This window comes from Triturus cristatus, chromosome 4_1 (genome assembly GCF_964204655.1).
Source record: "Triturus cristatus chromosome 4_1, aTriCri1.1, whole genome shotgun sequence".
Classification (NCBI taxonomy): domain Eukaryota; kingdom Metazoa; phylum Chordata; class Amphibia; order Caudata; family Salamandridae; genus Triturus; species Triturus cristatus.
Window position 1 is genome coordinate 881,497,048 of NC_140585.1, and position 13,419 is coordinate 881,510,466.

Below are 13,419 nucleotides of genomic sequence, written 5' to 3' on the forward strand. Positions count from 1 at the left end.
TAATTCCTAACTATAACGTGTGTGAAACCTATGGTTTTTTCAGTGAATTTGTACGGTTTTTTAAATGCTAAGTTACTTTACGCCATTCGAGGCGTGCGCGCCCACTTAACGCAGTTCGTTCCGTGCACGGTTTTTATCAACTTTAATAAGCCCTGTACATTTGGTGGCCTTCGGCCACCAAAAGCACAGGGGGTGGGGTCAATGTGGATAGTGTTTTTTTTATTTCGATTTTATAATTTCATGTTGCCAAAATTTAGTTTTTTTTACCTATTAATAAGCCCTGTACATTTGGTGGCCACCAAAAGCACAGGGGGTGGGGTAAGTGTGGATAGTGTTTTTTTTTTTTTTTTTTTTACCGTACGCTTACGGTAAGCGTACGGTAAGCGTACTCGGCGAAATTGCCGAAAAAAAAATAAAAACGGTTTTGCTCTTGGGGGATGTTTGGGGACTCCCTCAACATGACTATGTGGGAGGGAGTTGTCAAAACAGCCCCGTAACATGTTTTTGGCCATCATGTTTGATAAACAACACTCAGTGCGAGAGACAAAATGGCGGACGCCGCTTCCTGGTTTCGGCCGATTCGAATGTTTACTAAGATCTAAGAGCCAATCAGAATCGCGCTCGCGCACGCCACCGTACGCTTACGGTAAGCGTACGGTAAGCGTACCGTAAGCGGGCTCAGATATATATATTGATTTAAAGGCTATTTTCTCAGAATCTACTGAACAGATTTACACCAAACCTACAAAAGGCACTTCCTTGACCTAGGGACTACCTCTCTGCCAAATTTCTAGTAATTCTGTTCAGCCGTTCGGGCTGTAGCTCGTTCTAAAGGTCCTATGGAAAAATGCATGGGAAAAACGCGTTTTGGGACCCCCCTTTTATCTCAGCCCCCGCTTGACGAATCCCCCCGAGACTTTCAGGGTAGGAGCGGAGCGTAGCGCCCCACCTATTTTGAGAAATTCGCGAGGATTCATCGACCGGCGCCAAAGTTATTCAAAATAGAATGTTGAGCTTTTCCTATGGAAAAGGGGTCCTAACTATAACTACCTACTGGCGACCGACAGTAGGTAATATATATATATATATATATATATACTTATTTATTCAAAATTATTTTGTATTTGAATAAATCCCTTGTAGGCATCTCTTCCTTTCTAATTTTAATGCCCAAGCCCACAAGGGTATATTGGGTTGCCCAACTACTTGCTATATCACGATGATTTGAGGCAACTCCACAGGTTGGTGATCAACATGTCTGTGTTTGCTTTTTAATAAAGCAAACTTTTTGGTAAAATACAGCCTGTTTCCTTAAGGGAAACGTCTGTGATTATAAAGAAAAGTTTTCTTATTTTTTAAGATTCGGAAGTGGTCCCCTGAGCCACTGCCTAATCTTTAGCAAACTTTTCTTTTTATTTACATTCACAAAGGGGAAGGGGGTTCAAGGTGACCCACTTCATTTTTACAAATTCATTACCACCTCCTTTGAGATGTCAGTAAAATATCAATGATTTGAAGCCAGATGTGAGCCACAAAACATTGATATTTAAGACAGTGATTCAGTAGGGTCTTAGGAAGCCTACAACACACCCCTTCCAGATATCAAATCAGTATCCATTCCAAATCCAATTTTAGGAGTCAGAAAATATTTCTGATTCCTAAAAAGTGGAGCAGTACATAAGAAAAAGCATTTTAACTGTCACAAATGCCGAATTGGAGCGTTTGAGACCATTAAAATGCTTAGTTCATCAGGCCCAGAGTGTCTAGCCCCCATGGTCATGATAAGATAAAGTCCCTTGTAATCAACAGGACACTAGGAATCTAGCAATCTAAATACAAAGAGGAATCCAGCAGCTGAATTTCCTCCACAATAATAGACTTGCTGTGGAGGAAATTCAGCCATTGGATTATACTCTGTATTTTGGGTTTCCTCCAGAGATTGAAGGAGTTTCACTTCCCTCTAATTTCTAAATAGGGCAAACTATCAGAAATTTGGGGCAATGTGGAAGAGACATTGATACTGATTGCACCCAACTGGCAGCCCACTCGGCTTTCGGCTCTGGGTCTCGGGGTGTGGGTATGCTAGTCCCGAAATAAATTGTTTCCCCTGACTATTGATTTGGTCCGCACTGACGCCCTAGGTAGGTTTGTTGCCCTTTCTGGACCCTGGGAGGGGCGCACTCTGAATCTCGTCTCGGTCTATGTGCCACCTGGTCTGCACACTCAGGCCTTCACTGATCTCTTGGAACTCCTTCTCGGTTTGCTAGACGGTAGATTGTTGATCGGGGTGATTTTAACTCTATAGTCTCTGTCTCCCTTGATCGGTGGCCCCAGCATTCCCTGCTGCCTTCCTGTAGGCGGATTCATAGCTTTTTGGGTGCGATGGGCCTGTTGGATATATGGAGGAATTTGCATCCAACTGAGCTCCAATACACTTATCTATCTGGGCCTCATCATAGTATGTCTCGCATAGATTATGTATTGACACTAGCGGACCAACTCCACAGCTCCATGGCTGGTCATGTAGCGCCGCTCAATTCCTGGTACCTTACTATTCCCCCCATCAGGTACAAGGTCTTGAGCGAATCGGATCTTTATTTCCAGGAGAACGTCGGATCGGTGACTCGGCGAATGTACTCTGGGAGGCCTATAAGACTGTTATACAGGGGGTTGTCTTGGCCCAGATTGCCGTACAGCGTAGGGAGAAGGGGGCTGACATGGCTTGTCTGGAGGAGGAAATCTTAGATTTAGAAAAGGCAGACCAGATACAGGACTCGGTGGAGGCACGTCAGAAGTTACGCATTAAAATCAAGGAATTCTCCGATCTAGCTATGGAGGCCGCTAAGACACATTACAGGACCACGCTCATCAGAATATACGATGAGGGCGATAAAGCAGGCCAGTTATTGGCCTGGCTGGATCGCAGGGACAGGGCCCAGCGTGTTGTTGTTGAGATTGAAACAGACTCACAATCCCGCCTTACTGCACCGCAATATATAGCGGAGGCTTTTGGCCAGTACTACCAGTCGCTTTACGCGTCCCATACGGCACATCCGAAAGAGGAGGCTTCCTCTCTCCTACATGATATCTCGATGCTGTTCCTTACCGGGGAGGAGTGCTCCGATCTTGATCTCGACATTACAGTAACTGAGGTCGAAAAAGCTATACATGACCTGTGTGTGGGGAAGGCTTGGGCCCCAACAATATCCCTATAGAATTGTTTAAGCTCACGGCAAGCACGACGGCTCCCTTTCTCACCGAAATGTACAGAGAAACTAAAAAAGGTGGTATCCTTCATGCGGATCAAAGACTGGCCAATATTGTCGTCATTCCTAAGGCTGGCAAACCAGCCAACAAATGTTCATCCTAAAGGTCCATTTCATTGCTTAACTGCAAAGCGAAAATCCTGGCAAAGGTTCTTGCCACTCGCTTACTCCGGGTCCTGACCCACCTGGTCCATCTGGACCAATCCGGGTTTATGCCAGCGAGAAACACCTCCCTCAACCTGTGCAGGCTCCACGAAGTGATGGGTAGGGTTGACCAGATCAGGGAAGATGCCGTTGTGGTGTCTCTGGATGCTGCATCGGCATTCGACACCATCGAATGTCCCTACATGTTCGCCGTACTCTGTAAACTGGGTTTTGGGCCTGAATTTATTAACTGGGTATGACTTCTGTATCACCAACCACTTGCCCAAGTAATAGTCAACAATTGGAAATACCGCGTTTTTGTCCTTGGCAGGGGTACCAGACAGGGCTGCCCCCTGTTGCCACTTTTCTTTGCCTTGGCCCTGGAGCCCTTGGTGACATGGGTCCGACAAGATCCCGCCATTAGAGGCCTTAAGTGGATATCGGGCTGGGAAGACCGCATCTCACTCTATGCGGATGATATCTTGCTCTACTTGGCCTCGCCAGCGGTGTCTTTAAATGTGGTCTTGGATATATTCAGAGTGTTTGGTAGGTTTGCGGGATATACGATAAACTGGTCCAAATCAGTGCTCTACGTCCTCTATGGCGAACGGCCCTCGGTCCCTTGGAGTTGCCAATTAGCTGTAGCAGCTGACGGTTTTAAATACCTGGGAATCTTTGTTACTAAAGATCTATATAGATTTCACGATCACAATCTCCACCCACCTCTGGTGCACCTCAAGTCAGACGTTCAGCACTAGAAGTCACTCCCGTTGACTCTCTCGGGGCGCGCAGCCCTATTCAAGATGATGTCCCTTCCTAGACTTCTGTATGTGCTGCAGAACACCCCACTCCCAGTCGCCACATCGTATTTTAAAGAACTCGATTGCATCGTTTGTGATCTGCTGTGGGGGGACCGCCCCGTATCGCAATACACAAACGTACGCTAGGATGGTTTGAATGGAGTATTGGGCTCCCGGATATGAAGAGATACTATTGGGCCTCGCAGCTTGCAGCAATTAACCAATGCATATATAGGTCACAGGACAACCTGGCCTTTCGGATTGACAGGTGGCTCCTCCCTGGGGGCGGTTTCGAGGGAGCATTATATGCACGACCTGTGAGGCCAGCCCTAACTGGCCTGACCGGGCACGTTGTGCATGTATGGAAGGTGGCTAACAGGAGTCTGGGCTGGGAGGCTAAACTTACACAGGCCATGCCGTTTTGGCACTGTGAACAACTGGGAAGACTGATCCGTTTGAAGGGATTTGACAGATGGGACCTTATAGGTATTTCCAAGGTGGGGGATCTATGGAAGCTGGGTGAGGTTGTTCCCTTTCCCCAATTGCAGCAAGAGTATGAGCTAGCCCAGTCCGAATACTTCAGATATCTCCAAATTAGACACGCCCTACTTGCAGTTCTTCCCAAGGGTAGCGCTCTCCCTGAATCCTCCCCACTTGAAGACAGGATGCCGGAAAAAGCCATATCCCTAATCTACAAAAAACTTGTCAATAATATGGCGGATCCCCTGACCCACGTGAGAGTCAGATGGGATCATGATGTTGCAGGTCTAGATGACAAGGAGTAGCGTGCGGCGGTGGCCTCCCCACGTGAGGTGGCCATTTCCTCTCGACTCCGCCTGGTCCAATTAAAACTTCTTCACAGATCCTATTTGTCGGGGACGTTGATGGTTCGCATGGGATACACCCAAGACAACAGCTGTGTGCGCCAATGTGGGCAAGAGGGCACCTTTATTCACACTCTTTGGGAATGGACAGTGATCCAGAGATACTGGGATAGGGTGGTGCAACAAATGGAAGAGGCACTGGGGCAACAGATCCACTGTAATATTAAACTGGCATTGTTGAATATCTGGGATCCCACAGACTTGAGCTCCAAGGAACGCATACGGGTCACACTGGGGCTTATGGTTGCTAAAAAGAATATTGCACGGCTGTGGAGAGCTCAGACTCCCCCGAAAACAGCAGACTGGGCCAATTATATGGATTGGTGTATGGTGACGGAAAAATCCATATATGAAGCCAGGGGGTGCCCGAACAAGTGGACACAAATTTGGGGACAGTGGAACAGGGGGGAGATTTGTGAACCACCAAGGATTAGAGAAGACATTATTGGTGGGATTTGACATGATACGATGAATAGTGTGCACCTGTGCTGTAACAAGTGTAATCCTGGGAACCATTCACTATGTAACTATTGCTGATAGTTTGCCTAATATTGCAATACTTCTGTAATATGTCTTCTTTTCAATAAAAAGAACTTAAAAAAAAAAAAAGATACTGATTGTACCAAGTCATAGTAAACAAAACACGTCCATCCCGGCTGACCACCGGATACTTCGAAGCAGGTAACAGTCTTTGCCTTTCGCCCTGATGATGGGCTATTGTAAGTTTTTTAACTATAATGAAAACCCACACTCTATCATGTTATAAAGCAGTGATTGCAAAGAGGCCCTAATAACCAGGGACTAAAGTAGCAGAAACCAAAAGCCTACTACTTACTATTGTGGGGTTGGAAGCAGTCCTCTGGGTTTGCATGCTGCAGTATGCGATGACACTTCTGCTATGTATTTGCGCCAGTCTTCCATTTGCCACTTAGTATCGATAATATCTATGGTGTACTTGCTTACTTAGGGGGACAAAGGAGACCCTGGTGTGGACGGTGACACTGGACAGAAAGGGGACAAGGTAAGCGTGAAATCAGCAATAATAAAAGAAGAAATGCCTGTGTAGGCAATCGTTTGCGTTAAATGTTTCCTCAGCTCTGGGAAAGGTTTATCTGAACTCATTTCTGCCCCTATAGATTGAGGGAGGTCCTCAGAGTCTACTTTCCAAAGCACCTGTTCTATCACTTCAGTTCTTCATACAGTGGCACTAGTGGTTATAAAGATGCTGCCTCCACCCCTGGATCCTGGACCATGTAGGATGATCCATCTAGGCCCTTCCATCACAGATGTTTTGTTGCATATGGGTTGGGCGAAAAGCCATAACATTCAACATATTCCTGAAATGTGGCCAAATGGCACCATTTTAAATTATATTTTCGGAATATTTTAGCAAGGAAAGCTATGTTTGGAACATAAATTCAGCAAACAATTAGCATTACGCAACAAGTGCAAATACAGTTTCAGGGCCACGATGCTCTTAAGGCTAGTGTATATCCATAAAAAACACCTTTATAGCCTCCCAAGACACTTGGTTCACAGTTAAAATCAAAAGCCAACACTGCTGATTTTTGTGAGGAGCAATGGCCGCTAGATAACTTTGGCTTAAAAGAAATATTGGTCACAATGAACCGTGTTCCAAAAAATTAAATACACTTTTAGAAGATATAAAAGCCTGGGTGTACTAATTGTCAGGAAGAACACTCTGCCTGAGATAAATAAAGTGAGATGCAGAATATCGTGTGATCCTGATAAATAATGCGCTTTGTAAGTAACATTCAGGAACAATACTGTGCAGTGAGAATCAATTTTAGAGTGGGATACTGAGCCTGACTTTGTGTTTTATTGTAACTGGATAAACATTGCGGATTTGTGATACTGTTCTGAATAATAGTCTGACTTTCAGGATGTTTTGCCTCTATTAGAACATCCTCTTGAATACGCTACCAGGTTGAAAAACTCTGCTGAAGTAACTATGTCAGAAAGACAACATCTACCACAAAACTGAGAAGGCAGATGTATTGTACTTGGGGTAATTGTGCTCTAGTAAACCATGTGTGTCTGGTAAACTGCACCTGGAGAAATAATGTCAATGTGAACTATTGCCCTTGGATAATTACTTGGTTTAGAAAATGCTGTGGCAAGAAAAAGAAGCTATATTAAAAAAAACTTTGGGAATACCATGCCCACAATAAATGTGGCCACAAGGAAACCTGTGCCCAGCAGCAACATCACAGATTTGGAATTAATGCCAATATCTGGGATACTGTGTCCAACAAAAATGAGTTTACTATTGAGTCTTTAAATAAACCCTAAACATGCTGTGCTACTGAGTGGTACCGTTCAGCCTAATGTTTTTTTTGGCCAATACCATTTGGAATGCTACCTCAGTAACTAATCCTCAGATTTATGCTGCACTGGGTAACTTCCTGGAATACTGCATGACAGAACAATGTTCAAAATCGTGTCTGGTAGCAATGTCACAGAATTCTGCTTTAGACACACAAAATTCAGGGCCTGAGCTAGGGTTTAACGGACTAAGCAGTGTCTGTCAGAACGGTGGAGGACATAACCTCCTCTATCCTGACAGTACCCTGCATGTCAAATTTAGAGATGACCGCTGGCCCAGCAGTCATCTCTGTACATAAATAGCAACCACACAGTAGTTCCTTTCAATGTGCTAAGAGTTTGGTGGACAGCGGCCATTGGTTTTGATGGCCGTCTACCAAACTTTTAAAATATTTTTTGTTTTCTAGAAGCAAAGGGAGTTTGCTTCTAAAAAACAAAAAATCTAACGGCCTCTACACCCTGGGAATTTCCTCCCATTAGTATTGTTTTTTTCTCCTGTTCATTACACTGTCCACCATAAATAGGGCGTGCGGGTGATGTAATGTCTTTCCGCCGACGGCCCTTATGCCATTGGGCCATTGATGGAAGTATTCCATCAATGTAGCACCCATAGGCTCTGTGTACGGAATACTCAAAGTAAGTATGGGCCCGATTCACAGAAGTAATATGAGACGAAAATCTAACTTTATGACTTTCGGTATTCACAAAGGGCATTTACGAGTAGTAAAGTTAGACTTTTGGTCTAAGTTTAGAACAAAAGTCTAACTTAGACCAAAAGTTTGACTTTACTACTACTAATGTTAGACTTTTGATCTACGTTTCGACCAAAAGTTTAACCTTAGACCAAAAGTCTAACTTTACTATTACTAAAGTTAGACCAAAAGTCTAAAGTAGTAAAAGTTAAACTGAGGGTTTGACTGGCAGAGCAATCTGTAAAATGTTTCAGTACAATTCCCTGTCTGCCAAACTATAAATCAGATCCATAGTCTTTCATTGAACAGTAATCAAGTCTAGACTACCTGAACGTGGGCTATCTCCACGGATTCCTTGGATTTACAGTTCCAATAATATTAGTACATAATTCAAGAGATTAAATACAATTTACAGCTTTAAAAGACAGTAACAGATATTCTAATAATAATTAATTATAATAATTCCACATTTGTAAAGCGCAACCTTGTCACCCCTAAGGGTATCCAGCAGCCGCGGTCGGTAGTAGGAGTAACTGCAGGGCAGTGACGTGGGGAGGGGGAGGGGCAGGGTGGGGGGGAGTAAACTATGGATTACGGAGGTTTACAGGTAAGTTAACATATAAATTAATTAAACGAATTTCGTTGCGTGCACTGCATCCCCAAATGCGATGCAGTGCACGCAACGATATTCGTTTAATTAATTTATATGTTAACTTACCTGTAAACCTCCGTAATCCATAGTTTACTACCCCCCACCCTGCCCCTCCCCCTCCCCACGTCACCGCCCTGCAGTTACTCCTACTACCGACCGCGGCTGGTATCCAGGCACTGGGGGGCCAAGTGCTGTTACTAGGAACATTGTTGCAGCACATGCTTTTTTATTTTTCCTGCCAAAAACAGACGTTTTGTGAACTTCCTGATGCTGCATATTTCACTATGGACAAATAAATAATGGACAAATAAAACATGGTCAAATCCTGACTCCTTTCTCTGTATAACATGCACAATCTTCTGAGATTCACTACCCAACTGTATCATCTGCTCAGTATTGGCGCCCTGATTTATAGTTTACAAACATTTAACTTACTTCAGCCTCCAGATTTGCTATCAAGTTAAATTGCACCTGTCTCAGTTCTGCATTGAACGTATTGGTTGTATAGCGGAGCTTTAAGTGGTCTGAAAAAGGTAGAAGTTTGATTGGGTGCCGTGGCCTAAGCAAAACAAATAGCTGTTTACGATAGGTGTGGCCTCTGTAATTAAATGTGAGTCCTAATAAATGTGGTTTTATATCACTTATGGTTGTACTGGTCCTCTCTAATAATAATAAATAGTAATAACTACAATGTCTATCAGGTGCATACAACTTCTTACAAGCTCTCTTGGCGCCATTGTTTGTCCTGTCCTTCATCTTCTTGGAGGCCCTGTTCCTCCTGGTGGCCCTTTTCCTCCTCTTACACCTCATGCATCCACCCCAATTTGCCATGTTCTCACTCTTCTCATCTTCCTCTCCTGGCTCTAGTGCTTCTAGACCTGGTCTACTAATCCCCTGATGTTAGTATCCTGGTCTTCCTAGTTTACCTTTTCAGTTCTGGTGGCCCTAAGCTTCCTCTCGGTCCTTCTGGTCTTCATGCAAACATTTCTCCTTATCCCAACTCCTAGCCCTCCTGCTTTTTCACTTGGTACTGCTGGTTGCCCTGACACTGGTCTCCTTGGACTTTGTCTTCTTGAACCTAGTCATCTTTTGTCCTGGCATTCATTTGTCTCTGTTTTTTGGTGGTCCTGGTCATGGTTTGACTGATGCCCCTGGTTCTAGTAGTCCTGGTATTGCTCCTGGTCTTGCTTTGAATCCTCCTGGACTTGGTTCTTTACTAAACCTTCTGGTCCTGGTCACCTGGTGGTTCTGGTGTTCATGACCTTCGTGAAAGTCCTGGCCCCATAGTTTTTCCTGGTATAACTCCTGACCTTTTTGGTCCTCTTCCTTCTTTGTCACCCTTCGCTTCATGGTCCATTTCTTCATCTTCCTCCTCTTCCCGGTACTAGTTTCTTGGTTTTTCTGGTCTTGGTCTTCCTGATCCTTAACCTCTTTTGTGTCAAAGTCATCCTGTTGCTATCCTGGTCCTTCAGTTCTGGTACTCCTCGTCATCTTTGTCCTCCTGTTTTCATCCTCCTGGTTCTCTTGGTCCTCTTGGCCTTTCTGGTCTTGATCCAGCATGATATTTGTCCTGCTTATCCTACAAATGGTCCTGGCTCTTTTATCACTGCTCCTCCTGGTGGTTCTGTTCCTCCTACTTTTCCTGATCCTCCTTTTGCTCTTCCTCATTGCCCTCTTATTCCATAGTTATCCTTGCCCTAATATTCATCCTCTTGGTTCTCCTGGTCTTGGTTCTCCTGGTCTGGGTCCTCCTGGTGATCTTAGTGGACCTCCTACTCCTGGCACTCCTCCATGTCCACTTCCTCCCCCTGGTCCTTATCTTAGCATTCTTAGCCCTCATGAATCTCCTGATCATTCTAGGACTGGATACATTACTGGCAAAAGATACACCTGAGTAAGTATAAGGTTTTATGACCTACAAAGGCGATTCCTTAAATTACAATCCATGTTTTACTGTTAGCTCCACTTTCAAGAATACCATTGGATTAATTTTCGAGATATTAAAGAATCATTCTGCACTGATTTTCCAGGATATTGTGTAACCAAGCAATTCCCCAGGAAATAATATCAGAGAATCATTCAACAAAATTTAAGGATCTATAAAAAAGTTCTTAAAACATATATTAGATGAAGTGCAACACATCACTAAATAGGCCTAAAGTAAAGCACAGCTGAGCTCTACGACAGCTCCACAAGCACCAAATATCAACTGCAGAGAGCCTGCTGGAAAGTCGATGTTCTTAATATATGCTAATGTAAAACCTTAGCCTTGGATTCTGTGATGCTCGCGTATTGCGCTGTCTGCAATAGTGACTAACAGGTTTCTGTTGCTTCCAGGGATTCCGTGGATTTCCTGGTAGGATGGGAGCACCAGGGGTGGAAGGAAAAAAAGTAAGTTGCTTGATCCGGGGATGCTATGTGTGACATGAAAAGTGGAAAACATATATGAGGTTTTTATTTCTTGTTAATTTATTCGCCATGCTCAAAGGAAAAGAAAAAACATGTAGTGTGTGTGTACCCCTTAAGAACACCCTTTGAGGGAACCCATAGTAAGGCCCAATATTGAGACTGAAGCATTGTCTTCGGTCACGTGTAGTGAAACTGCCAATTAATTCAGAGGCTTTGACATTTTGCTTCTTCTAGTGGGTGGAAATGACGTGCGGCGAAGACAGGGCTTGGGGTTGTCTTAGTTTGACTACACTGAATTTTCTGTAAACAATCAGAAAGCATAAAATTAATGTATGTTAGCATAACAGGCCAAAGGAGTAAAATACTCTAATTATTGTTAATTTATAAAAAGGTGGTTATGATTATTGGTAGTTTAGAAGGGGACTGTGACAGACAGTGGCGGCTGGCAGGGAACGGGGGTGGCGGAAAGGGGGCTAAAGAATAAAAAAAGAACACTTACCTTTTGCCGGGTGCCGTATCTCCTCAGCTTCGGTTGCGGAAACAGGAAGCACCCAGGCTCCCTCCCCTAAGGCAATCACAATGCGGTAATGCAGCGCTGTGATTGGTCTGAGCTCCATGGTTCAGCGCTCAGACGGAGACAGGAAGCATGTGTATGTTCCTCACAAGGCTGAGCAGTACAACCTGGTGGGGAACATGCAAAGTGCACATGACTGTTTGGTCGTCTCAAGCAGTCATGCACACTTGTGCCACCAGCCTCGCCCCATCCTAACCCAGTCCTGTAGTGAAAAATAAAATGATAATAACAGAGTTATTATCATTTTATTTGTCCTTCCTCCTGGTCGTAGAGCAGTGAGGCGACGCTCCTCCACCTTAGCGGGGGAGACGCTCCTTGCGACAGAATTGTCCAAAATGTAACCCTATTGCCCAGGAATATCACTCTCCATCCATCACAGGGAGATGGATGCCATTCTTTCACCTATCATTTTATTTTATTTATTTTTTATTTGAAGGTTTTATATAGCGCGAACAAGACCCTTGCGGGTATCAGAGCGCTTTACAGGGTACGTATAGGGAAAAACCAGGTATACAGTAAATAAAGTGTTGTTCTGTACAGTAAAGGGTCGTATAAACACTTATAAACATAGCTCATGTAAATTTAGCCATGAGGAGCAATTTCACTTCTTTTTTAAAAGATGCCGTAGAGGGATTCAGTCTAGTTTCTGGGGGCAAGGCATTCCAGATCCTGAGTGCTAGCCCCGAGAAGGCTCGGTTGTACGTTTTCTTCTTGTTGAATCTTTGTGGTTTCAGTAAGAGGTTGCTAGCACTTCTGGAGGATCTGTTGCCACAGGAAGGCATCAGTTTCTGTGCCAGATAGCTAGGATGCCAACTGCATTTAATTTGCTCTGTGTTTTTGTCCTCCACCTATCTTCATTCCCAGTGAGATACTGGAGGGCTTACACTTTCACACATGATGCTGAATGAGACACTTTACATCATAGGTCCATAAGAGGCACATTGTTTTACTGGGTTCTCAGCCTTCTGACTGAGCTCAGGTTGAACACATAAACAGTATAAAACTGCAAACAATAATATAAAACTGTATAAAAGCAAATAAACAATGTAAAATTAAATTAACACAATAATTTCAACATATAACGAAAAGCAATGTTGCAATAGGAAAATTATTACTGCAGGTCAATCATTCATATAATAGTTAGGCAAATGCAAAAATACCGCCCTCTTCCCACCGCACTGCGCAATACAAATTACCATCAGTTTGTTGGAAATATTTTTGAAGGATTTTAAAGATTTTGTAACACTAGCAGAGTTTTCACTTTCTAATGCTTTTAGGAAAACTTAAAACAATCAACTAGAAATTTCATCAGCTAAATACCACATTAGGCTTTGAAAATGCTGTCAAGAGATACAAAATTCATGTTCTGAAAAACAAGATGAATGAAACAAGATAAACGAAATACTACAATATTTAAATATGTACCATAGCAAAAGGATTGTAAAGGGCCTACTGTTTCTAACGCAAAAACAACAATTGACGGACAGAATGCTGATAAATGTCAAACATTCACCCCAGTACAGTGATCTGGCCCTAAATCCATCATTTTTTTGCTCCCCATGCCCTGGCTGTTTAAACCCAGCCTTTTGCAAATCAGTCTTGACTCTGCTCCCCATAGGAACAGCCCAGCCCGAACTGCCAGGCCATGTCCT

General features: G+C 43.7%; 1 protein-coding gene across 1 annotated transcript in view; it reads left to right on the top strand.

Annotated features, from left to right (window-relative positions):
• LOC146855703 (uncharacterized) overlaps nucleotides 1-13,419 on the top strand; it is a 1,104,791-nt gene that overhangs the window by 964,586 nt on the left and 126,786 nt on the right. The window contains exons 91-92 of the mRNA XM_085653597.1: nucleotides 6,062-6,115; nucleotides 11,122-11,175. Coding sequence (XP_085509723.1) covers nucleotides 6,062-6,115; nucleotides 11,122-11,175 — 108 coding nt within the window. The remainder of the gene's footprint in view (nucleotides 1-6,061; nucleotides 6,116-11,121; nucleotides 11,176-13,419) is intronic.